Source organism: Macaca nemestrina, chromosome 2 (genome assembly GCF_043159975.1).
Source record: "Macaca nemestrina isolate mMacNem1 chromosome 2, mMacNem.hap1, whole genome shotgun sequence".
In the NCBI taxonomy this organism is placed as follows: domain Eukaryota; kingdom Metazoa; phylum Chordata; class Mammalia; order Primates; family Cercopithecidae; genus Macaca; species Macaca nemestrina.
Genome location: NC_092126.1, coordinates 105,119,012 through 105,146,353, shown reverse-complemented (window position 1 = coordinate 105,146,353; position 27,342 = coordinate 105,119,012). Strand labels below are relative to the sequence as shown.

General features: G+C 37.0%; 1 protein-coding gene across 9 annotated transcripts in view; it reads left to right on the top strand.

The window, feature by feature from the left end:
- The window catches only part of LOC105480615 (unc-51 like kinase 4), a 682,911-nt gene that overhangs the window by 180,074 nt on the left and 475,495 nt on the right, over positions 1-27,342 (top strand). For all 9 annotated transcript variants that reach the window (XR_011619999.1, XR_011620000.1, XM_071091486.1 and 6 more), the window contains one exon: positions 5,339-5,466. Coding sequence is in view for 7 of the 9 variants with exons in the window: in XM_071091486.1 (XP_070947587.1) it covers positions 5,339-5,466 (128 nt within the window). In the remaining 2 variants the exon portion in view is untranslated. The remainder of the gene's footprint in view (positions 1-5,338; positions 5,467-27,342) is intronic.

Here is a 27,342-nt window from a genome sequence, read left to right as displayed (position 1 = left end):
ACTTAAGTTTTTATTTCATTAGAATACTTAGAAGTAGGATGGTTGAGGCATATATGATAGGTATATATTGAACATTTTAATGAAACTGCCAAACTGTTTTCCAGGATTCCTGTACCATTTCTGCATTCCCACTAGCAATGTTTGAAAAACTTCAGTTGCTCTACATACTCACCATTTTTCATGTTAGTCATTCTAATAAGTTCATTGTTGTATCTCAGTATGATTTTAATTTGCACTACTGTAATGATTATTATATTGAGCATCCTTGCATCTATTCGACAGATACATATTTTCTTTGGTGAAACGTCTGTTTAAATATTTTGTTCATTAACTTTTTTTTCTTAATTTTGAGTTTGGAGAGTTCTTTATATATTCTGGGTACAAATATTTTCTCTGAGTATGTGGCATGTCTTTTCTTACAGGGTCCTTCACGGGAGAAATTTTCGTTTTGATGAAGTTGACTTATATTCAGTTGTATAATACATTTTGGGTTAATTTCTGCATGTGGAGTGAGGAATGAGTTTAAGTTAACATTTTTGCTTGTGGATGTTCAGTTGTTCCAGCATCATTTGGTCATATGATTAGCCTTTTTCCAATGTTGCCTTTGCACCTTTATCGTAAACTGATGGACTATATTTCTAAACTCTAGTTTGTTTCCTTGTTCTATGTGTCTATCATTTTGTCAATACTACATTGTTTTGATTACCATAGTTTTTTGTATGTCTTAAGATTATTGTACGATTCTTGCATATCCTCCCAAAATTGTTTTGCATATTCTAGTTTTTATTTTACCTTTCCATAGAAATTTTAAACTCAGTTTATAGCCACAAAATACCCTGTTGGCATTTTGACTGAAGTTGCATTAAGTCTATAGGTAAATTTGGGGAGAATTGATGACTAACTTGAGTCTTACTACATGAACATGGAATGTCTTTTCATTATTTATAGGTTTGAAAAGTTTTCTTTCATCACGATTTTAGAATTTTTAATGTACAGATTCTGTAGATGTTTTGTTAGGGTGAAAGCAATACTTCTTTGTTGTTGTTGTGGTTGGAGCTATTGAAAAGTGGTACTTTAAAAAGGATTTATTTTCCAGTTGTTCATTATTGGTATATTGAAATATACCAGATCTTGCTAAACTCATAAGTTATAGAAGCTTTTTTTTGTAAATTCCTTGGGATTTTCTACATAGGTAATCATGTCATCTGCAAATATTTCTTTCATTGAAATCTAAATGTCTTTTATTTATTTTTCTTCTTATGCTGGCTACAGCTTTCAGTAAAATACTGAATCATGGGTGATGAGAGTGGACATCTTTGCTTTCTTCTCAGTTTCTGGGGAAACACCTAGTCTTTCATCATTATGATGTTAACTGTAGGTTTTTTTTCTACTTGCCTTTTTTCACATTGAGGAGGTCTCTTTTATTCCTAGGTTGCTGAGAGTTTTTATCATGAATGGATGTTGAATTTTATAAATTTTTTTTATTAGTAATTCATTGTTATGTGATATTTCTTGTTTCATCAATTAATTATGATGAATTACACTTATTGTTTTTCAAATGTTGAATCAGCTTTGGATTCCTGGGATAAACCTCACTTGGTCATCATGTTTTATTCCTTTAATATATACTGGATCAACGTGCTTATATTTTGTTGAGGAGTTTTTGCATCTGTGTTCCTAAGGTATACTGTCTATACCTCCTTGTCTTGTATAACTAAGTGACTTGGACCTTTTTGATGTCTATAAATGCTTATTTAATGATAGTTCCTTCAAATTGAGCTGGTACAGTACAGTTTACCTCTCCCTCAATTTTATTTTGTTTTGTTTTTTGTTTTGGTTGAGTGGTATCTTAGTATGTTTGGGCTGCTGTAACAAGGTACCTTAGACCGGGTAATTTATAAATAATGGAAATGTATTGCTCACCGTTCTGGAGGCTGGGGAGTCCAAGATCAAGGCACTAGCAGATTTGGTGTCTAGTGTGGGCCCATTTGTCATAGATAGTGTCTTCTTTGTTTCCTTACATGTTGGAAGGGGTAAATAAACTCAGGTCTCTTTTATAAGGGTGCTAACTTCATTCATGAGGGTGTAGTCCTTATGACCTAATTACCTCCCAAAGGCTCCACGTTTTAACACTGTTACATTGGGGATTAAGTTTAATATATGAATGGGGGCAGGAAAAAACATTCAGACCATAGCAGGTAAAATCAGAGTTTTGGCTGGACACGGTGGCTCACGCCTGTAATTCCAGCACTTTGGGAGGCCAAGGCAGGCAGATCATGTGGTCAGGAGATCGAGACCATCCTGGCTAACACGGTGAAAATCCTTCTCTACTAAAAATACAAAAAATTAACTGGACATGGTGGCACACACCTGTAGTCCCAGCCACTCAGGAGGCTGAGGCAGGAGAATCTCTTGAACCCGGGAAGTGGAGGTTGCAGTGAGCCAAGACTGCGCCACTGCACTCCAACCTGGGCAACAGAGTGAGACTCCGTCTCTAAAAAAAAAAAAAAGAGTTTTTATCAGCTGAAATGTTTTTTGTTTTCATTTTTTGTTGTCTTTATATGAAATAGGTTTATATGGATAGCTTTATATGAAACTTGCCTCCTATGTTCTGTATTTTTTGAAATACCTTAAATTATCCTTGGTTGATGTGATATTCCACATGGAAGAGATCAGAGGTTTCAGTTGTTTCTAGTACTCTTACTTTCTTAGTCCTTTAGTTCTTTTCTTAGTTATTGATATTTATATATCAAGAAAATCACCTTTATTAAAAAAATGTGCTGCAAATATTTTCTCTAATTCATGTGGTTTTTTTCTTTATAGCGTTTCATTTCTATGTGGCATTTAACATTTTTTATTTACATTTCTCACACTTATTTTATTCTTTCTAATAAATTATTTACGAACATTTTCCCCAGTCTGAGATTGAAATATGTATGTATGTATGTATGTATATATGTTTGTATGCCTACCTCCCGTGGCCTCTTCTAGATCTTTGAATCATTTTGTGTTTATTTTTTAAATCTTAGATTTGTTTGGTGTTTATTTTGAAGTAAGACATGAGACAGGCTCCAACATGCATATGTACTCGGTCTGTTAATTTTGTGTAGATCAATATCTAGTGAACCTTTCTTTGTTTACATCACTTTGTGTTTCAAATTACATTCAGGTGCTTCAGATAGTCTGTCAGTTTCTTCTCCTGAGTTCTCTCTGGGGGCCTTGGACCAGCTTCTGTACAGGTAGGCTGCCTTCTGTCTGGTGAAGGCTGTCACCTTGGAATAATCCTGAGATTCTCTTTGCCACTTTCCTTTGTTCAATATTCTCATCTTCATTTTTTTTAATTTCCTCATTGTGAATGTTGAGGGTATTCAGTGGAGTTGATGGTATGATACATGATTTTGGAAAGATAATGAAAAGCCAGACCATGAAGAGCCTCATATGTCATAATGAGTTTTAGCTTCTTTTTAATGGTTGTGTAACTATTGAGAATATTTTATAGGTGAGTTACATTTGCTTTTAATAGAGGGTCCACTGTGGCTAAAATTTGTAGAGTAGATGGAATAAAGGAAAATTAAATAAAGCCTGTTGTAGTAATTCAGGAAAGATATAATGGTGCATAGAAATAAGACAGCCATATTAGGGGTGTCATTTTCACAGAGCTTGGGGTTAATTGGGCATGAAAGAAAGGAAAGAAGAAGGGTCAAGGGTAGTACTGAGACTTCTGAGTTTGGCTAGTATATTGGTCCTCAGGCACTGAGTTTGATTTTGGACATACAGTGTAAATGATTGCAATAGATCCTTTGCCTACATTCACCAAATGTTAACATTTTACTATGTTTACTTTATAATTTATCTTTCTCTGTCTTTATCTCTTTCACTTTGTGTGCACGGATGTGTGAGTGTGTGTGTGTTTTCTGACCCACTTGAGAAGTTTATGGACGTGATGCTTTTCTAATTCTAATTACTTCACTGAAACAAGCTGTGAATTTCAAAATCAGGAAATTAACATTGATTCAGTGTTGTTAGCTAATCTACAGACCTTACAGAACTTCCAGATCTTGAATTGCAGTCAGTTATCATGTCTTTTTAATCTCTTATAATCTGGAAGAGTTTTTCAGTCTATAATTGCTGGAAATTTGAATGGCTTTGGAATTATGTATGTATATGTTGGGGGTTGTGTTGACAGAGGAAACGGACTTGTGATTGTGGTCCTTAGACCATAGAGTATAAATTAGAATCAGGAATGGACTCTGGGGATGGATTTTCTACTGTCTAGTTGCTGCAAAGGTAGAAAACAGATCTTCTACTCAAGGATGACTGCATTGATTTGTTTTTTACCTGAGATAAATACTTTGGCTTTGATAATTCGGTTCAGGAACTAGGTGAGACTGATGCTTAGATATGTTTTTATCCTTAAGTAGCATAGAATTTACATGGCATATACATGACTATGTAAATTATTCCTACCTGGAAACATAGCACCAAATAGAAAAGGATTGGAGTGTGGCCAAAAAGAAAAAAAAAAAAAAATTGAGCTTCTTAAATCTGTCTTGGACACACAGTGTTACTGTTAGGTGCTGGCACCTCTTAAGCTCTCTTGGGAACTTATATATTCCTGTTCTCTGTAGCCATCTTGCTGATATTATGATTCTATATTTCTGACTACTTACATTCATTAACCATGTATGTGCGTGTGTGTCTGTGTTCTGTTTGCATATTTATAGAAATTATTTATAGTCTGTCTTCTAAAAGGGAAAGTAGCACTATTCCTTGTCAATACTTAGTCTTTTGTGTTGAATTATACCTTTAATTAAAGAGTGTTATATGAGTATACGTTTCTTTGTGTCATGTATTGAGTATTATCTTTATTTTATGTCTGTTAAGCCCTCGGATGTGTAGACTAGAGATATGATCTCTCTATATGCAGCTCTTCTTGGAGATTTATATCTACATGCAGTTGTGACTGACAGTTGTATTATTTGCTGCCACATTTCCAGTTGTGTGATTGAGTAGTTAACAGGCAGGCTTTGTCATTCAGTTGGCCTGGATTTTATCCAACTCTGAATTTGGGTAAATTGCTTAACTTTTCAATACTCATTTTTTCTCTTTAAAGCGGGGACAATATTATCAACTTTTTATGACTAATTTTCAGATTTAAATGAGATAGTATTAAAATTTAGTTATGGGATCTAGCACAAATTGAGAATGCGAAAACAGTAGTTGATATTATTTTACTTTCTGCCATCTGCTTGATTATTATAGTCTGTTTACTCTGAGAATTGAGACTGCCCTATTTTGTTATGTTCTCTCAAAAAAAAATTTTAAATGTCTTCCACAGGATTTTGTCTCCACAGTTATCCGTTTACTCGACAGCCCCTCAACATACATTAGAGCAAAAGCCTTCCTGGTTCTTCTATATATTTTGATTTATAACCGTGAGATGTTGCTGCTCAGTTGCCAAGCAAGGTAAGATTTTCTCTGATGGTTTCATCAATAACTTCAATTTAGTGCCTGTTGTATTAGTAGTTGCAGGGTGTTTCTTGGTCTCTGTGTATCTGGTATATTTTTTTAAGGGTTTTTCCAGGGGTTTAATATTTCACTTGTAATCTCAGCTTGGAAGTACTGAGGACCCAGAGAAGACCTCTGAAACTATGGTGGGATGAGAAATGACTTGTGTGTCTTTGATATGGTTTGGCTCTCTGTCCCCACCCAAATCTCACCTTGAATTATAATCCCTATAATCCTCATGTGTCAGGAGTGGGACCAAGTGGGGGTAATTGGATCATGGGAGTGGTTTCCCCCATTCTGTTCTTGTGATAATGAGTGAGTCTCACCACATCTGATGGTTTTATAAGCATCTGGCATTTCCCATGCTGGCACTCACTACATCCTGCCGGCTGTAAAGAAGGTGCCTGTTTTTCCTTTACCCTCTGCCATCATTGTAAGTTTCCTGAGGCCTCCCCAGCAATGTGAATCAATTAAACCTCTTTCCTTTATAAATTATCAAGTCTCAGATATTTCTTCACAGCAGTGTGAGAATGGGCTAACACAGCCCTAGATCTGAGAACAGTCCAAAGTAGGGTGTTGAGATGGTTCTGGTTTGTACCTTTGTGAGTCAATATTAGACCAGTGGTTTGGTTGTAATTTTCCTTATTGTGAGATTCTGGAATAAGTAGCTGAAGGCTCAGAAGGAGGAGCAGGGAAGGGGATGAGAGTTTGTGGACTGGTCCTAGGAAGGACAGGTCTTTCTCCGGGCTTGTAACTCTTTCCTCTAAAAGGAGGAGCTGTTCTAGATGCTCCTCAAGTTCGCTTCATGTTCTGATGCTTTCTGATTAACACCTTCTGAACCATCTGATCTGTGCTATGTTGAAGCCCAGAGGAGCCCTGACAATTTGGTTTAATGTGTGTTTCTAGATCCAGGTTTTTACTTGTTCTGGAGTACTGAGCAGAGTCTGGTATTGCTTAGGGGTTGGCATTTTTTTTTTTTTTTTTTTCCTGTTAACAGTGAGAAAGTAGGCTTTGTAGGTCAAGAGGCAAAATTGGGGCTATGATATACCTACCTATATAACAAACAAGACAACAAATTTCCATGTGTATTTTTGGAGACAGAGTCTTACTCTGTTGCCCAGGCTGGAGTGCAGTGGTGTAATCACAGCTCACTGCAGCCTTGGGCCGCACACCAGGCCCAAGCGATCCTCTCACTTCAGCTTCCAGAGTAGCTGGAACTACAGGTGTATGCCATCATGCCCAGATAATTTTTAAAATATTTTGATAGAGACAGGGTCTCACTGTGTTGTCCAGGCTGGTCTTGAACTCTTGGGCTTGAGTGATCCTCTGCCCACATCTCACATACTTGATGTCAAGGTGTTGGCTGGTGCTGAGATTCTCAGTTGAGGCTCGGAGTCCTCTTCCAGGCTCATTGATTCTTGGCAGAATTCATGTTCTTGCAGTCTTTGGACTGACATCCTCACTTTCTTGCTGGTGTTTGGCTGCGGTTCACTCTCAGCTTCAGGAATCTGTCCTTCTTCTTCATTGACATTTACTGCATACCTGTTTACTTTCTCTTGGTGGCCAGCAAGATTGCTTCTCATGCCTTGAAAAGCAGAGACTCATCCCCCTCATACTTCGAACATCTTTGACTTCCCTCCTCTGCCATCAATCAGATAAAATGAATTTTAAATGTCTCACTTGATTAGCTTAGGCTCACTCAGATAATCTATATATCTTAAGATTAATGGAATTGGGACTTTAATTATGTCTTCAAACTCACTTCCCAATACAGATGCTCCTTGATTTACAGTGGGGGTTGCATTTCAATAAATCCATCATAAGTTGAAAATATCATGTCAAAAATGCAATACATCTAATCTACTGAACATCATAGCTTAGCCCAGCCTACCTTAAATGTGCTCAGAACACTTATATTGGCCTGTAGTTGGGCAAAATCATCTAATGCAAAGCCTATTTATTTTTTATTTTTTCGATATGGAGTCTCACTTTGTCGTGCAGGCTGGAGTACAGTGGTGTGATCTCGGCTCACTGCAGTCTCTGCCTCCCAGGTTCAAGTGATTCTCCTGCCTCAGCCTCCTGAGTAGCTGGGATTACAGATGTGCGCTGCCATGCCTGACTAATTTTTGTATTTTTAGTAGGGATGGGGTTTCACCATGTTGGCCAGGCTGGTCTTGAACTCTTGACCTCAAGTGATCCACCTGCCTTGGCCTCCTAAAGTGCTGGGATTACAGGTGTGAGCCACCGCAAACTGCCCACAAAGCCTTTTTTTTATAATAAAGTGTAAAATATCTCATGTAATTTATTGAATACCACCCTGAAAGTAAAAGCAGAATAGTTGTATGAGTATTCCATGTATGGTTTCTACTGAATATTGTTTTTGCACCTTCTCAAACTGACATATCATAAAATTGCAAGTTGAATCATTGTAAGTTGGGTACCAGCTGAAGTATCCAGATTAGTATTTGAATAGCCAGGATGGTGGGGCTTTGGGGGCAGGGGGATCTTTAGCATTCTGCCAACCACCACCATCCCCAGAATGGAGGGCTGCACAGCTGTGGAAAGGCACAAGGAAGATGTCTGTACACAGCCATGGATCATCTACAAGACATTATTATCCTGATGAAAGTCAGATGTAGAATAGTATTCGTAGCATACTGTTAATACCTTTTGTCTAAGAAAGGGGGTAAAAACAGAGAATATATGTGCCTTTACTAATATTTTACAAAAGACAGAATGGAAAGTTAAATAAATTACAAGAGTGACAATTTACAGGATTAGGAAGAGAATAAGGAAGGTGCAGGGGCAGGAATGAGCTATGCTTCTCTGAATGTACCTGCTTTATGGTCTAGACTTAAGAAGCATGTAAATGTTTTATATAATGTTAAAAATAAAAATGAGAAAAATAAAGTGGCCTTGAAAAATTGAAAACAATCTGTGTGTCAAGTTTGTGGTATGATTCCCCAGGGAAGAGAGATTTAAAGCGAGTGCTTTTAAATCACGGTATTATGGCAGAATATTTCTATCGTAATATATTTTAGTGACCAAAATCCCATTAAGAAACCTTAAACTGCATTCAGTGTTCTTGTTGTCAGTGTTCATATATGTATTGCCATTTGAAACTATTACATATATATAGATGGTGTGTGTGTGTCTGTTTGTGTGTGTGTATATATATATGCTCTCTTCGGTGTGTGTGTATATATATGGTCTCTATATATGGTGTGTGTCTATGTGTGTGTATATGTATGTGACCTCTCTATATATGGTATATATATGTCTCTATGGTGTGTGTGTTTGTGTGTGTGTGTGTGTGTGTATATATAGTCTCTATATATATGGTAAGAGAAAACTAATAATTATGCTAATTCCAGTAATAACCAATGTTATCAGTGTAAAATGTACAATTATAAAAATATAAGTAAAATTATCTCATCTTTAATTTGACTCTAAAGTGTTAGCATAAACTCATTTATTTTTCTGTCTTTTTAAAGAAATTATATATTTCATAGTTTTATCTTCTTGTGTTAGTTTGCTTAGGCTGTCATAACAGTACCACAGATTGGGCAACTTAAACCACATACATTTATTTTCTCACAGTTTCATCAGCTACAGATCCAAGATCAAAGTGCCAGCAGGTTTGGTTTCTGGTGAGGTCTTTCTTCTTGGCTTACATAGAGGGCTGCCTTCTTCCTGTGTCCTCACATGGCCTTTGCTTTGTGTTTGCGCACTCATGGTGTCTTTTCCCCTTTAAGTACACCATTGCTACTGGATCAGGCGCCCCCCCAGCGTGACCTCATTTATCCTTAATTACCCCCTTAAATCTCCAAATACAGCCCTATCTCCAAACACACACATCTTCAAATATAGTCACATTGAGGGTTAGGGCTTCAGCATATGAATTTTGGAGGGAACAGAATTCAGTTTATAACACTGAATTCAAGTTTTAATTCCTAAATACCATTTTCTACTCAAATCATGGTCTCTTGTATAAATAGGTTCCAAGTCCCTGGCACAGCTTTGCATTTAGACCAGAAATGAACAAATTGAGGCTGGGGCATGTCAGTCCTGAAAGCGAGGAATTTATCAGAGACTTCTAAGGTCATGTTAAAAGGAATGCAGGAGCCAATGTGAAGGAGCCTCTACTGGCCAAAGATGGAATTTCAAGAGTTCTTTATATATTTTAGATATGAGTCCACTGTTAGATATATGGTTTGCAAATTTTTCTCTTCGTGTGTAACTTGTCATCTTAACAGGATATTTTACAGAACCAAAGTTTTGAATTTTAATGGGTTCACTTTATCAATTTTTCCTTTAGTGGTTTGTATTTTTGATGTCAAGAGTAAGAACTCTGTCTAGATCCCAAAGATTTTCTCCCATGTTTTAAAAAATATTTTTTATGATTATACGCTTTACATTTAAGTTTGTAATCCATTTTGAGTTAATTTCCATATAAAGTATAAAGCTTAGTTAGAGGTTTTCTTTTGGTTTTGGTTTTGGTTTTTGCCTGTGGATATTTAATTGCTCTGGTGTTATTTGTTAAAAGGGCTATCTTTCCTGCATTAAATTGCTTTTGTACATCGTCAGACATCATTTGGGTGTATTTGTATGGGGCTGCTTCTGGGTTCTCTAAACTTTTCAATTGATCTGTGTGTCTGTCCCTTTATCAATACAACATTGTCTTGATTACTGTAATTAAGATTACTTGATCATCATAAGGCTTAATATTGGACAGAGTGATCTCCTCTTTTTATTCTTCTTTGTCAAGATTGTTTTAGCTGTTCTGGGACCTATATGCTTTTCCATATAAGCTTTGAAATGAGCTTGTTTATATTTGCCAAAACCTTACTGGGCTATCATTAAACTAATGCATCAATACAAGGATAGTTGATATATTTACTCTATGGTCTGCTGATCCTTGAATGTGGTGTCTCTATTTATTTAGTTTTTTTTTTTTTAACCTTCTTTCATTAGCATTCTATAATTTCAGCATGTTTTGTTAAGTACATACGTAGTATTTCTTTTTGGAGGGGAGCAATTGTAAATGGTATTGCATCATTAATTTCAGTTTCCACATTTAATTGATGTGTTTGTTGATTTTATGTTCTACAACCTTACTAAACTCACTTATCAGTTCTAGGTTTTTTTTTCTCGTTCCTTCCCTCCCTCCCTCCTTCCTTCCCCTCCCTTCCTCCCTCCCTCCCTTCCTCCCTCCCTCCCTTCCTTCCTCTTTCTTTTCTTTCTGATTCCAGGAGATTTTCTATATAGCCAATCATGTCATCTGTAAATGCGGACAGTTTTATTTTTTTCTCTCTTGTTTGTGTGCCCTTTATTTTTATTGCCTTATTATAGTATTTAGAATTTCCAGTACAATGTTGAATAAGAGTGGTGAGAGCAGATGTTCTTGCCTTGTTTCTGGCTTTGTAGGGAAGACAGTTTTAGGCCTCCACTGTTAAGTATGAAGTTACTCTAGATTTTTTGTAGATATTCTTTATCAGTGGAGGAAGGTCACTCTCATTCTTATTCTTTTTTTTTTTTTTTTTGAGACGGAGTCTCGCTCTGTAGCCCAGGCTGGAGTGCAGTGGCCGGATCTCAGCTCACTGCAAGCTCCGCCTCCCGGGTCCACGCCATTCTCCTGCCTCAGCCTCCCGAGTAGCTGGGACTACAGGCGCCCGCCACCTCGCCCGGCTAGTTTTTTTTGGTATTTTTTAGTAGAGACAAGGTTTCACCGTGTTAGCCAGGATGGTCTCGATCTCCTGACCTCGTGATCCATCCGTCTCGGCGTCCCAAATTGCTGGGATTACAGGCTTGAGCCACCGCGTCTGGCCCCCATTCTTATTCTTTATCTCCAATTTTCTTAGAGCTTTTTTTCTCTCATCATGAATGGGTGTTGGATTTTGTCAAATGCTTTTTCTCTATCAATTAATATAACAATGTGATTTTTTTAGCTGTTTCTATACTATATTACATTAATTGTTTTTCAAATTCTGCAGCAATTGCATACCTAGAGTAATCTCATGTGGTCACAGTGTGTTAATTCTTTTATATTTTGCTGGTTTTGATTTGCTAATATTTTGTTGAGGATTTTTACTTTTAAGTTCATGAGAGATACTAGGTTATAGTTTGCTTGCTTGCTTTCTCCCTCCTTCCCTTCTTTCCTCTTAGTATTACTATAATACTAGCCTCATAAAATGAATTGTGATGTATGCCCTCTGTTTCTGTTTTCTGGAAGAGACTGTATGAAATTTGTTAATTTTTCTTTAAATTTTTTGTGGAATTCTCTAGCGAATCCATTGGGGCCTGCAGATTTATCTTCAGGAACTTTTAAATTACAAATTCAATTTCTTTAAATTGCAAGACCGTGCATATTTTAACATTTTACTAGGTCGAGTTTTGGTAGTTTATGGGTTTTGAGAAATTAGTCCATTTTTTCTAAATTATTGTGTTATTAAATATACTTTTTTTCTAGTATTCCATTTTATCTTTTTACTACTGAAGTATTTGTAGTGATATCCCTTTTCATTCCTGATATAGATGATGTGTACCTCTTCTGTTTTTATTTTTATCAGTTTTGCTAGAGATTTATTAATTATCATGGTTTTTTTTGTGACCAGCTTTTTGTTTTCTCTATCATTTTTCTGTTTTCAGTTCATTCTCTGATTTTTATTATATTTTCCTTCTGCTTGCTTTGTTTTGCTCTTTTTCTGCTTTCTGAAAGCAGAAACAGATTATTGATTTGAAACCTTTTCTCTTTGTAAAAGGTCTCATGTAGCATTTAGTCCTATAACTCTCTTTCTCAAATGCTTTTATAGCATTTGCATAGATTCGGATTTTTTTTAAAAAAAATTATGTTGTTTAATGTATCTTTTTAATTTCCTTTGAAACTTCCTCATTGATCCATGTATTATTTAGAGATGTCTTGTTTAATTTCCACATATTTAGAAGTTTTTCTGTTGTCATTATGTTATTGATATATAACTTGATTTTATTATGGTCAGAGAACACACTTTCTGTGATTTTAGTCCTTTTAAATTTGTTGAGGTTTGTCTTGTAGTTTAATGTATGCTCTATTTTGGTGAATGGTACAGGGTGCTTGAAAAGCATGTACATTCTGCTTCTTTTTGGTGGGGATGTTCTTTATATGTCAATTAGATTTCTTTCATTGTGTTGTTTAGATATTCTCTATTCTTACTGTTTTTCTTTCTAGTATTTCTATCAATTTCTGAAAGTAGGGTGTTGGAGTCTGCAGTTATAATTGTGGCTTTGTCTGTTTCTCTTTTCAGCTCTAACAATTTTTGCTTCCTGTATTTGGAGGCCTCGTTGTTTGCTGCATACTTACTTAGGGTATTATGTTTTCTTGTGTACAGATGCTTTTATCATTATGTAAGTCCATCTTTGTTTCTAATGCTTTTCTCTGAAGTTTACTTCATTTGCTATTGATACAGCCACTCCTGCCTTTATTTTAAATTAATGTTTGCATTTTATACTTGCTTTCATTTTTTTTTTACTTTAAACTTATCTATATCATTGCATATAAGGCAAGTTTCTTATAGACAGCACATTGTTGGGTCATAATTTTGTATCACCTCTGCCGTTTCTGCCTTTTAGTTGGTATATTTGGACCATTTACATTTACATTTACATTTAAGGTGATTACTGTTATGTCAAGGTTTAAGTCTGACATTTTATTCTTTATTTTGTTTCTCTTTACTTAGCTTCCTTTGGGTTATCTGAACATTTGGGATTCTTTTATTTATTTATAGCACTGTTGAGTATATCACCTTGCATAGTTTCCTTAGTGGTTGCTCTAGTTGTTGCAATATACATACATAACTTATAATAGCCTCTTAGTTTCCTTTTATTTTCCATACTTTCCCTTTACTATCCCTGCTTTTAAAATATAATTGTCTTGGCCAGACACGGTGCCTGGCCAACATGGTGAAACCCCTTCTCTACTAAAAATACAAAGATTAGCTATGCATGGTTGTGGGCGCCTGTAGTCCCAGCTACTTGGGAGACTGAGGCAGGAGAGTTGCTTGAACCTGGGAGGTGGAGGTTGCAGTGAGCCAAGATTGTGCCACTGCACTCCAGCCTGGGCAACAAGCAAGATTACCTCTCAAAAAAAGAAAAAAAGATTGTCTTAAGGAAGTTCTCTCTGCATGCATTGAGCAGTTTATCAGATGGTGTTATATTTTTTGCTTTTAATCATCAAATATTTAAGAAATTTATTAGAAGTAAATTAGACTGTTACATCTACCTCTAATTTACCCATTCTGATGTTCTTCTTTTTTTATATTCTTAGCCTTCTATTATCACTTCTTTAGGATTAGAGAACTTTCTTTAGACATTTTTTTAAGGGTATGTTTGCTGTTGAAAAAAAATGGTTACTTTTTCTTTGAGAAATCTTATTCCCACTTTATGCCTGAAGATTACTGCATTTAGAACTTGTAGTTGACAGTTTTTTTTTCTTTTCAATCTTTAAAATTTTTCTACTTTCTTCTGTCCCCTATGGTTTCATATCATGGTTTCATATCATGGTTTCAAATCTGTTATTTCCGTTAGTATTCCTTTATAAGTAATGTGTTTTTTCTCTATTTTGAAGATATTTTCTTTGCCTTTAGGATTTAGAAGTTTAATTGTGATGTATCTTTGGTATGGATTATTTGGTTTAATCCTATTTGGAGTCTGATCACCTTCTTGAATATATAGATTTATGTCTTCTGCTGGATTTGGATATTTTTCAGCCATGATTTCTTTGAATACTTGTTCAGTTCCATTTTCTTTCTCTTCCCCTTTTTGGGACTTTGATGATATGAATATAAGGTATTTTGTTATTCTCCTACTGATCCCTGAGACTCTATTTTTTTCTTTTGTCTATTTTCTCTGTTTTTCAGATTTCATAAGTTTAATTTATTTGTACTCATGTCCACTGATTCTGTTCTCTGTCTACACTCTGCTATTGAGCTTATCCAGTGAGGTTTTCATTTCAGTTATTGTATTTTTTTCAGTTCTATATTGTACATTGGTTCTTTTTTATAACCTTTTTCCTCATCTGAGATTTTAAACAATTTCATTAGTTTTAAGAGAATTTACAATGCTTTTGGAAAAGTTTTTAAGATATCTGCTTTGAAATCTTTGTTAGATCATTCTAGCATCTGATTCATACTACTATAGTATGTGTTGATGGTCTTTTTTGATTCATGCGATTTTCCACTCATTTTTATGAGTGATTTCAGATCACATCCTGGACATTTTGCCTAGGTCTTGAATCCTCAACTTGCTCTGTGTCATTAAGTCTTATTGTTGCTGAGTGTAGGTTTTGTTGCTGGTTGCTGCACCTCACTGACACTAATTTTGTAGGGGAATCAGATCACTGTCTGCTTCTGCTGGTTGGGAATGGAAGATAGCTTCCCAAGCAGACACCTTAATACTGTCACAGCAGGGAAATTAAAGAATGGCCTGCTTCTGTTGGGCAGGGAATGGACGATCAGCTCTCTACTGAGTCTTCTAGGCACTACCCCTTTACGGGAATTGAGTAACTGTTGACCGCTTCCACTTGGCAGGGGATGGAATATTAGCTCCCTATTCTGCTTTGCCTATACTTCTCAGTTGGGGAATTGAAGTGGGCCTTCCCTGGGGGTGGGTTAAGGTAGAAGATCAAATTCCCAGGGTCCCACTAAAACTGTGGAGGACTGGGAAGGAAAAGGTTGTATGTGATTTTCTGTTGGTGTGTCGCCAGAGTAGGACACATTGCCAGAAAGAATTTCTGTTGTTAGGCCATCTTTTTTCATTGGTCCTTTGGCCAGGGAAAACAGGCTTTTCTTAGAGCTTTTTTTAGGGGGCAGTTCTGGGCTGCAGGCTTGTCTAGCACCCTGTTGGGATACATGAGAGGCAATAAAGAAGGGAAGGAGACTTACTGCTATGTTATTCCTCAGGTCCTTCATTCTGTAGCCAGTCCACCTTCTTTCTACCTTTCAGAGTCTTCCTGTACTTGTTTTGATCCTACTCCATCTTGGCAGAACTGGAAATCCAAAGTCGCTTTTAGAGTTGGTGGTATAGTAGTTAGCAGAGCTACTTTTCACAGTGATTTTTAAATACTGCGTGAGGAAATGTGAGTTGCTGCAGCCTTTTAAAAAGTGATTTAAGTGATTTGGAAACATCTATGACTATTAACAATATACATTGCTTTGATTTTAACAGGCTTGCATCTGATTTAGCCACTAGAAATAAAAGTGTGAATTGTTCAGGATATATGCTTGAGGTTATTCAATGCAGCATTATTTCTAAGTGGTATAATAACTCGAAATATAGTTAATATCCATTGGTATTGAAATGCTTCAGTAAATAATGGTATAGCTATGATATAAATGATTCATTTGATTAACTTGGAAGGATGTTCATTGTATATAGATAAGTGAAAAAAGGCAAGGGCAGAGTTATATGTTAATTATGAAGTTACGTTTGTAAAGCAAAATGGCAAAACTTCTATTTGCATGTATTTGTATACAGTTTCATTAAAAAATGGATATGGGACTGGGCACGGTGGCTCACACCTGTAATCCCAGCACTTTGGGAGGCCGAGGCGGGCGGATCACGAGGTCAGGAGATCGAGACCATCCTGGCTAACATGGTGAAACCCTCTCTGTACTAAAAATACAAAAAATTAGCCGGGCGTGGTGGTGGACGCCTGTAGTCCCAGCTACTCGAGAGGCTGAGGCAGGAGAATGGCGTGAACCCGGGAGGCGGAGCTCACAGTGAGCCAAGGTTGCGCCACTGCACTCCAGCCTGGGAAACAGAGTGAGACTCTGTCTCAAAAAAATAATAATTTAAAAAAATGGATATGAAAGAACAATACCAAATTGGTTATCTGAGGAGGATGTGATGGGGAGATTATTTATCTTTACTCATTTGTATTTTTAGGCTGTTATAATAAGCATATTTCACTCCTATAATTAAACATATATATGTATATATAAAATGAAGAAAAACTAAAGGAAATGTTAGCAATGGGTACTAGTTAGTTAAGAAGGGATTAAGGGGATCCTTGAGGAAGTGAAAATTCACATCTTTTTAGACTTTTAGATTAAATGTAGTAATATAAATTATTGTCAGAAATGAATAGGCAGCTGGTGCAGACTACGGAAAATAGTACCTGTTCCTTTGTGCTTTGCAGCCCAGGTATTGTATTCATGTGCATATAAAATGCAAGGTTGAATATAAAGGTATGCAAAAGAGAGCCAGCCTTCAGGCTAGAGATACGTTAAAATTCTCTGTGATGAGTTTATACAGAAAATTGTTCTCCCTTCCTTACTTGTCCCTTGAAACTGCACTAGCAGCTGGAGCCCTTAACAAATCACAGTGCTGCCCGTCTGCCTGAGAATGGAAGCCTCATATTCGTAGCCCAGGATGACCTTTGCTCCATTATGCAAATATGTTTTTCTGCATATCATCATCACCATTGGCTTTTTATGGATTACATTTTACATTTGAGCACATTTTCTATGATGTCAGCTCTGAGATCTATCTAGCATGAGACAGGTGGTGAAATTGAGCTGTCAAGATCAGATAAAAATGATATGATGGCTCACAAATGTCCACCTATTTCTCCGAATAGCTTCATACTCATATTACTATGACAGGCGATAAAATAGGGCCTTATGCATCTCTCAACATGATAATCCTTTTAGAGGATGAATAGTCTTGTAAGTTGATTGTATAGGTTTGCCGTGAGCCTGAAATGTCAGTGGTTCCTGATGGATCAGGTTTTCCTAGAGTTTTTTTTTTTTTTTCCTTCCCCATAATATTGCTAATAATGTGGCAATCAGTGAAATTAAAAAAAAAGAAAAAACTGCTTTGATTTTAAAAGAAGTATTTTTTAAAGAAATATGTACTCTGGATAATTGGTTAACTGTGTGGAGAAAAATTATTTTCTCTACTTACACCGTACAAAAGCCAATTCCAGATGGATTGAAGAATTATATACCAAAAAGAAACCATAAACAGCTGGAAGAGAATATGTTTAAATATGGGCAAAGAAAGCTTTTCTGAGTAGAAGAGCAATGAAATAAACCATAAAAGGAAATACTGATAGTTTGGCTACATATAAATTAGAAACTTTTATATCCTCCAGAAATCATAAATAAAATTTGTATGCTAACAAAAGCTGTAAAATTTTGCATCATATATAACAGTTAATCTGTGTATTATAAAGAGATTCATAATGATATGAATAGATATTCAGCATCATTAGTAATCAGTGAAATGCAGATTAATATGTTACGAGGAACATTACTTTTGCTGAGCCCTTGCAGAGCCTTCATCTTTGCCACTTTGCTCCCTTGTACACAGGCCCATTAAGCAAGCCCTGAGTGGCTGGGGAAGGAGTGTTTGTTGCCATTTGGAGAACATGTCATCTCGTCCACTTGATTATTGAAAGCCTCCTCTGAAGTAGATGCCTAATAGTGAACATGTATGTGCTAATTCTGAGAAGTCTACCCATATACTTCTTTCTCAGAACAACTTGTCACCAGTTTTCAAATTCCTCAGTTTTCTGAGTTCCTGACCATCCTACTAAGCTGTTAGCCCCAGTGGCCATGAATCAGCATATATCTGAGTTGCATCTCAGTTTAAACATAGGGTGTAACACAATGTATTGTTTGAAAGCTCTGCTCACTGGGAGGATGTTCTTTCCAGGGACACTTCTGATTAGGCTTGTCATGCAGCAGTCCACTTTCATTTGGTGTCAGCATATTGTACTGAACCATTCACTAACCAGATTCAGTGCTTTTCTTTGCCAGTTAGCTGGTCATAAACAATTCTTAATTAGGATTAAGTAAGAGAAGGCAACACAGAGGAGTATGTGTTGAAGGAATCTAAGCCACTGTTCATGCAATTTACTACTGTGTTTTTTGACATGTAGAAGCTCAGTCTATTATATTGATTGACTCATTTGATGATGGTTTACTGCTTTGCATACTTAACCTAGTGGGTTGGTGAGCCAGGTTAATGATAAGTAACTCAGATCACATGATCATTTGGTTTCAATCGTAATGTTCATTCTCTCTCAGGAGCTTTCTCTCAAAAGGAGAATAGTAATCCACATGTGAGAAAGTGACTTTTCTCTTAAGCTGCACAGATGTGTGTTGTGATTCACTTATTGATGCTTCCCTGGGGCTCCATTTGTTGTAGGGGCTCAAGTGGTACTAGATATGCTAGGTCCTAAGACCTGAGTGGCCGAGCAGCTTGTAGAATTGCTGCAGAGCTTTACTTACTTCAACTCCATTCAAAAACTAGTAAGTTTGTGAATTCTTCAGAAAATGAGAGGCACACATTCAACAGTGGTATGTATTACCTCTTAATTCACAAAAAACCAACATGTGAATTGCGCCTCTTTTTTTAGTTACATTCAATAGAAGGTGCAGTAACTTGTTTTTGACCTGGAGGGATGTCCCAGCCTGCTGTAGACCACTGAGCTGCGGAAACCTCACTGAAGTGGTAGCCCCCTGAATTTTTGTGGAGTTTATTGCTCTCTCATGTATCTTACTAAGCCAAGTAAAAAGTACTCGCTGCTGATATTTCCTCAGGTCCAACCAGCTTAATGTCATCAAAATAGTGTACAAATGGGACATTTGGTGAGATGTCAAGATGTCCCAGATCTTTGCAGAGTGTTTTAAGGCTAAGGGTAGCAGAGCTAGCGTGGCTTTGAGGCAAGGCAGTGAACATGAACTGTTTGCCCTGATGAGCAACAGCAAACACATTCTGGTGGTTCTTCCAAATTGACACGGAGAAAAAAACCCTTTGCCAAGTCAATAGCACCCAAGATGCCGGGGCTATGATGATTTGCTCCAGTAGAAATATTACATCTTAAATTGCATCTGCAGTTGGAGTCACATGTTTGCATTTTGGATGATCTGCTGTCATTCTTCAAGATCCACTACAGTCATATTCCAAGATGTTGCATAGGCTAAATAGACTATTTATGTTTAATTTTTTTCTAGTATAATCTGTTCTGTTGAACAAATAGTTTAAATGGGTATGATAGATATTATCACCCCTACATATTTTTTTTGCTCTTGATACTAATTTTTATGATTTGGTTTTATGTTGATATGGCTTATTAGAGAGGGGATGTTCCAGACTTTCATTTGTCTCTTCTTACCATACTAGCCTACCTCCACAGATCAGATAGCCAATGTATGGGTTCTGCTAGTTGCTAAGTTGTCTATTCCAGTTATATATTTAGGAAGTGAAGAATAATTACAGAGTAGGTCTATAGATGTGCTGGGGTCACTGTAATTTGAATTTGGGCCCAAACTTATTTATCTTCTGGCCATCATAAGCTGAGAGACAATAGCTTTAATTACAAACAGAGGCATTGAATTGGATGATGAGTTTGCTGAGGATTCTGGCAGGGAGATGGAAGAGAGGAAAAATTCATTCCATGTTTATAGTACAAATTGTTTCTGCATGGGGGAGAACAATGGTTATAAATTAAAGGATGTGCACTAAACAGATAAAAATGGACTTAGAGTGGAGTGAAGCAAGGAGAAAACTGTAGTGTTTTGAGTCTCTGTAAATAGCATATGGCCTCAGCAAGGAACCAGTTGTGATATTGTCCAGAATGAATTCAAATGGATGGACATCTACAATTCACATGTTATTCAGTAGTATACTGCACATGAGAATATCTGAAGTAGACACAGGCAGTGGAGTAATTCACTGATGAGCACATAGAGCTCGGTAGAACTCGAAGGGAATAAGGGTGACTCAGGGGCATTGGGATGATGGCATCTTTAAGGAGAAGCCTGAATTAAGTTAAAGCAAGGAGTGCAAATTCTTTATTTTTAAAACCTATATAACTGACTTTACACAATATAAATGGACCATTCTATCCACAATATACTACTGGAATCTTGTCTTCTCATACCATTTCCAGGCAATCAGTTCTTTTCTCTTGTGTTTCTGTTTCTTCTTTTCACCTGTGCACTTGTAACTCCTAATTACCTGCTTGTCTTCCTTTTCGCATTCATTAGCTTATCCGCTATCAGATTAATATTCCCCAAACGCCACTTTCATCAAATCATTTCTTTCCTTTAAACAATTTCCTTCCTTCAGTCTCCCTGCGATCCCTCTCTTTGTAGTTAGTTCGACCTTTGTGCCAGGTTTTCTGGCACCCAATTCTTTTGTTCACAGGGTTGAGAAACCTCATGTCGTCCCATCAGCCCTAAAGCCAAAACTTGTCTTGTTCCCTTGCCATTTAAGGCTTGAGGTGCTGCTGAGGTTCTGCCTCCTCTCCGGTCAGCGTTTTCATTTACATGTTCTTGGGCCCTCTCTCAATCCATTTAATCTGTACCATCACCGTTAAGAAGTTTTTGAAGGACTGTGAATGGTACAATTTCCTGTTTTTAGGGCTAATGTGACTTTCCAGTGGGACTTTGTGAAAAAGGGAAGTAAAATGCTTCAATGCAACTTGGGAATTTAAACTGGAGTTTATCTATGTAGTTTTAGGGCTCATAATAGGGGCTTAATGTACACTCCTTGCTTTCTTCCCACCTCAGTCTCTTCTTTGTTGGTTTCTGCTTTTCTGTTTCATGTACTGAGCCTTCTTTTTTTCTCTTTCATCCCTGTCCTTAGGTGATTTCATCTAATCCCGTGGCTTCAAACACTACCTATGTGCTGATATGCACTTAGATGAACTTTTCTCCACTCCAGGCTTATATTATCTTAACATATTCAATTGCATACACAAGAGGAGTTTTAAATTTAACATATACAAATCAAATATGCTTTCTAACTCCATCCCATCTCCCAGACTGAGAGTCAAAAACATTCAGTAGCACTTGATCCAGTTACTCAGTAATAGTCAAATACATTCAGTAACACTCTATCTAGTTACTCAAACCCAGACGTCTGAGTAATCCATATTTTTTTCTTATTCATTCAATTAATAAACAAGTCATATTGGCTCTTCCTCCAAAAAGATGGTCCCCTGCTTATCTACTCCATCTAGCCTGCCTCACCCAAGGCAATAGCATCTCTTCTTTGCTGTGACACTGGTCTCCTAACTGATCTTCCTGCTTCTAGTCGTTCAGCTCCCCCCACCCCAATAATACGTTTTCCACACAAAAGCTGGAACTATTTGATAAAAACATCTAGCTGGGCACAGTGGCTTATGCCTGTAATCCTAAGCACTTTGGGAGGCCAAGGCAAGTGGGTCACCTGAGGTCAGGAGTTCGAGACCAGCCTGACCAACATGGTGAAACCTCGTCTCTACTAAAAATACAAAAAAATTAGCTGGGCGTGGTGGCGGGTGCCTGTAATCCCAGCTACTTGGGAGACTGAAGCAGGAGAATTGCTTGAACCCAGGAGGTGGAGGTTACAATGAGCCGAGATTGTGCCACTGTACTCCAGCCTGGGCGACAGGGTGAGACTCTGTCTCAAAAAAAAAAAAAAAAAGAAAAAAAAAAGCAAACATCTTGTGTTTAGTTGAATTGAAGGCAATCTTGATTATATGAAAGCCTAATTTTTCAATGGAATATCTAAGAAAGAAATATTTTTAGGGGGAAAACATGGTAATTATATAAATGTTTAAATGAATTTGATGAAATAGATGACTGTTTACCTGTTTTTTGTAAATATTTAATTTATTGTAGTTCCATGTATTTATTTATAAGTGTATATATAAGATAATGTACTGGTTTGGAAGATTGCATTCTTGCATTTTGTAAAATAAATGTATTCAACACCTCTTTTTAAACTGCTTTATTGAAGTGTCACCACAGCATGTTGAACATCAGTTCCTTGAGTTTCTCCTGCATCATCTGACACAGTATTCCAGACTAGATCATCTCCTCTTCCATTTAAATGGTTTCAGAGACGACACCTTTTCTGCTTGTGTGTGATGCAGTCACTGTAAATTTTATCTAAACCAAGAGTTCTTCTTTTTATTTTATTTTTACTTGACACATAATAATTGTACATATTTATGGGGTACACTGTGATGTTTAGATATATGTATACATTGTGTAATGATTAAATTAGGGTATATAGCATGTCACTGCAAATGTTTATTATTTTCTTATGGTGAGAACATTAAAAAATCCTCTCTTCTGGTTATTTTGAGATACTGAAATATACAATTTTGTAATAGTCACCCTACTGTGCAATAGAACATGAGAACTTATTTTCCCTATCAAACTGTAATTTTGTACAAGCTTTCCCTGTCCTCCCCCTCCCCACCCACTTAGCCTCCCCAGAATGTGGTAACCAATATTCTGTTCTCTATTTCTATGAGATCAGCTTTTTGAGATTCCACATCTGAGCGAGATCATGCAGTATTTGTCTTTCTGTGCTTGGCTTATTTCACTTAACATAATGTCCTCCAGTTCTATTCATGTTGTTGCAAATGACAAGATTTCATTCTTTTTATGGTTGAATATTATTATTGTGTATACTTACCATATTTTCTTTATCCATTCATTGATGGACACTTAGGTTGATTCCATATCTTTGCTTATTGTGAACAGTGCTGCAGTAAACATGGGAGTGGAAGTATGCCGTTAATATACTGAATTATTTTTCTTTGGATAAATACCCAATAGTAGGATTGCTTGATTATATGGTAGTTCTATTTTTAATTTTTGAGGACCCCCATACTGTTTTTCATAATGGCTGTACTAATTTACATTCCCTCTAACATTGTATAAAAATTCCCCTTTCTTCACATCTATGCCAGTATTTGTCATTGTTATTATTGTTAATAGCCACTCTACCTGGGGTGAGGTGATACCTCATTGTGGTTTTAGTTTGCATTTCCCTGATGATTGGTGATGTTGTTGAGCATTTTAAAATATACCTGTTGGTCATTTGTATGTCTTTTGAGAAATGTTTACTCATTTGACCATTTCTTAGCAGATTTTTTTTTTTTTTTGCTATTGAATTGAATTCTTTATATATTCTGTATATTAACCTCTTATCAGATGCATGGATTGTGAATATTTTCTCCCATTCCGTAGGCTGTCTGTTCGCTCTTGTTTCCTTTGTTGTGCAGAAGCTTTTTAGTTTGATGCAATCTCATTTGTCTGTTTTCACTTTTGTTGCCTGCACTTTTGAGTTCCTATCCAAAAAATCATGGACCAGACCAATGAAGCACTTTCCCTCTGTGTTCTTCTAGCAGTTTCCTAGTTTCAGATCTTGAATTTAAGTCCATTTTGACTTCATTTTTGTGTATGGTGAGAGTGAGGGGGTCTAGAACACTCTTCTGCATGTGGATATCCTGTTTTCCCAGCTTCGTTTATTGAAGAGACTGCCATCTCCCGAAGTGTGTTCTTGGTATCTTTGTTGAAAATCAGCTGACTGTAATTGTATGAATTTACTTTTGTGTTCTCCGTTCTGTGTCATTGGTCTGTGTGTCTGTTTTTATGCTAGTTCCATGCTGTTTTGGTTATTAAATCTTTGTAGTGCGTTTTTAAGTCTGGTAGTCTGATGCCACCAGCTTTTGTTCTTTTTTTTTTTTTTTCAAAATTGATTTGGCTATTTGGGGTCTTTAGTAGTTATATGCAAATTTTAGAATTTTTTTTCTGTTTCTGTGAAGAATGTCATTGGTAATTTGATAAGATTGCATTTAATCTGTAGATCACTTCAGGTACTATAGATGTTTTAACAATGTCAATTTTTCTAATCCATGAACATGGAGTATCTTTCCATTTACTTGTGTCCTCTTTAATTTCTTTCATCACTGTTACATAGTTTTTCTTGTAGAGGGCTTTCACCTCCTTGACTAAACATATTAACAAAAATTTGTTTTATAGCTCTTATAAATGGTATTGCTTTCTTGATTTTTTTCAGATAGTTTGCTATTGACATATAGAAATGCTTTACTGAATTCACTTACTATTTGTAAGAGTTTTTTGGTGGAGTCTTTAGGATTTTCTATGGCTTCAAGATTATACCATTTGCAAGCAGTGACAATTGAACTCCCCCCTTTTTAAATTTTTTTTTTTCAGTTTGGATGCCCTTTCTTTCTCTTGCCTATGTTGAATAAAAGTGGTGAAAGTGGGTATCCTTGATTTGTTCTAAATTTAGAGGAAAAGCTTTCCATTTATTTTTTTTCCTATTTAAGTATTATGTTAGCTGTGGGTTTGTCATATATGGCCATTATTGTGTTGAGGTACAAACCTTCCTTCTATATCTAATTTGTTGAGAGTTTTTATTTTTTTATTTTTATATTTTTTATTTTTATTTTTTTTTGAGATGGAGTCTCGCTCTGTCACCCAGGCTGGAGTGCTGTGGCCGGATCTCAGCTCACTGCAAGCTCTGCCTCCCGGGTTCCCGCCATTCTCCTGCCTCAGCCTCCCGAGTAGCCGGGACTACAGGCGCCCGCCACCTCGCCCGGCTAGTTTTTTTTTGTATTTTTTAGTAGAGACGGGGTTTCACCGTGTTAGCCAGGATGGTCTCGATCTCCTGACCTCGTGATCCGCCCGTCTCAGCCTCCCAAAGTGCTGGGATTACAGGCTTGAGCCACCGCGCCCGGCCAAGAGAGTTTTTATTTTGAAGGATGTTGACTTTTATCAGGTTTTTTCCCTGCATGCATTGAAATCATATGGTTTTTGTTCTCAATTTTGTTAATGTGATGGATCACATTTATTGATTTGCATATGTTGAACCGTCCTCGCATCCCTGGGATGAATTATATATACCTGATTATGGTGAATGATTTTTCATCAGGGATATTGGCCTGTAGTTTCCTTCTCTGGTTTTCATATTATGGTGATACTGGTCTTGTAGAATGAATTTGAAAGACTTACTCGTCCTCAATTTTTGGAGTACTTTGAAAAGGATTAGTGTTAGTTCTTTAAATGTTTGATAGTATTCAGCAGTGAAGCCATAAGGCTCTAGGCTTTTCTTTGATGGCAGACTTTATTATTGATTCATTCTTATTACTTATTACTCATTATTGGTCTCTTCAGACTTTTTCTTTTTTTTTTTTGAGATGGAGTCTCGCTCTGTCGCCCAGGCTGGAGTGCATTGGCACTATCTCGGCTCGCTGCAAGCTCCGCCTCCCGGGTTCACGCCATTCTCCTGCCTCAGCCTCCCAAGTAGCTGGGACTACAGGCACCCGCCACCACGCCTGTCCAATTTTTTTGTATTTTTAATAGAGACGGGGTTTCACCGTGTTAGCCAGGATGATCTCGATCTCCTGACCTCGTGATCCACCTGCCTCGGCCTCCCGAAGTGCTGGGATTACAGGCGTGAACCACCACGCCTGGCCAGACTTTTTATTTCTTCATGATTCAATTTTGATAGACTGTATGTGTCGAGGCATTTGTCCATTTTTGATAGATTTTTCAACTTTTTGGTGTATAGTTGTTCATAATAGTCTTATGATTCTTTTTAGTCTGTGACATCCATTGTAATATCTGCTTTTTATCTCTGAATTTATTTGAATGTTCTCTCTTTTTTTCTTAGTCTACCTAAAGGTTTGTTATATTTTCAAAGAACCAACTCTATTTTGCTGACCTTTTGTACTTTTAAAAAGTCTCCATTTCATTGATTTCTGCTCTGACTTACGTTACTTCTTTCCTTCTACTAATGTTGGGTTTAGTTTGTTATAGTTTTTCTAGTTCCTTGGTGTATAATGTTAGGTTGTTTGAGATTTTTCTTATTTTTTGATGTGAGCATTTATTGCTATAAACTTCCCTCTTAGAAGTGCTTTTGTTGTATCCCACAGGTTTTAGTACATTGTGTTTCTATTTTTATTTGTATCAGAGAATTTTTAAATTAAAAAAAATTCTTCCTTGACCCTTCTGTTGTCCAAAAGTATATTGTTTAATTTCCATGTATTTGTATAGCTTGCAGAGTTTCTCCTGTTATTAATTTTTAGTTTTATTTCATTATAGTCAGAAAAGATACTTAATATAATTTTGAAAATCTGTCTTATGACGTTGGTTGTGTTGGGTTTGTTGGCGTTGGTGTTGGGTAGGTGCAGTAGTGTAGTCTTTCTTTGTGCAGTTGTTTCAGCTATAGTCAGTATTAACAATGCCTGTGAGTACCTCAGTGGCTTGGGCTGCAGGAAGCAGCTTGGGCTGCTTCCCTGAGGGCAGGGTGGCAGGCTGTCTCATGCACTACACCAAGGGAGTGCAGGGCTGGTTGACTGGCAGCTCAGCTGCTCCCCACCTCCGGAGTTGGAAGTAACAAGCTGTCTCTCGTGCCATGCCAAGAGGGAATGGAACTTGATGAATGGTAGATCAGGCATTGTTCCTTTGGGAGCAGGTTGGCAGGCCTGTTTGCTCCAAGGGGCTGCAGGACTGTTGAGTATGGTGGAGCCTTTGGGGTGGGGAGATACAGTGGCTGTTGGGTCCTGGGGAAGGACACACTCTAGCAGTGGCTCCAGTGTGAAGATGGCATTATGCAGTAGCAGCTTGGGTCAGGGGGAAAATAGGGCACAATGTTGGCTTCTTCTCTGACACAGTGCAGCCATGTGAACTCCTGGTAGCTTCCTGAACTGCAATTGGTCCATGAGGAGTGCAAGATTCTTCAGCAACAAAAACTGCAGGTTTTCATGACATTAGTAGGAGCTACTGGGGGCTCCTTGCTTTACCTTTTTCTTGTAGGGGGAGTTTCCTCATGATTCTGAGTTGATCCCAACTGGGGAGACAGGGTGGCAGAGAGCAGGGTATTTGGATTCCTTCTCAATACAGCCATCCTGAGTCTTCATGTTCCACGGTGTCTCTGCCACTCCCCTGCTGTACTTCAGTGTTCTCCTTCAGATACTCTAGTCAAAATGGAGTTATTTAATCACTGTTTTGGTCTTTTTTTTGTGGGAGTTGGGATCAT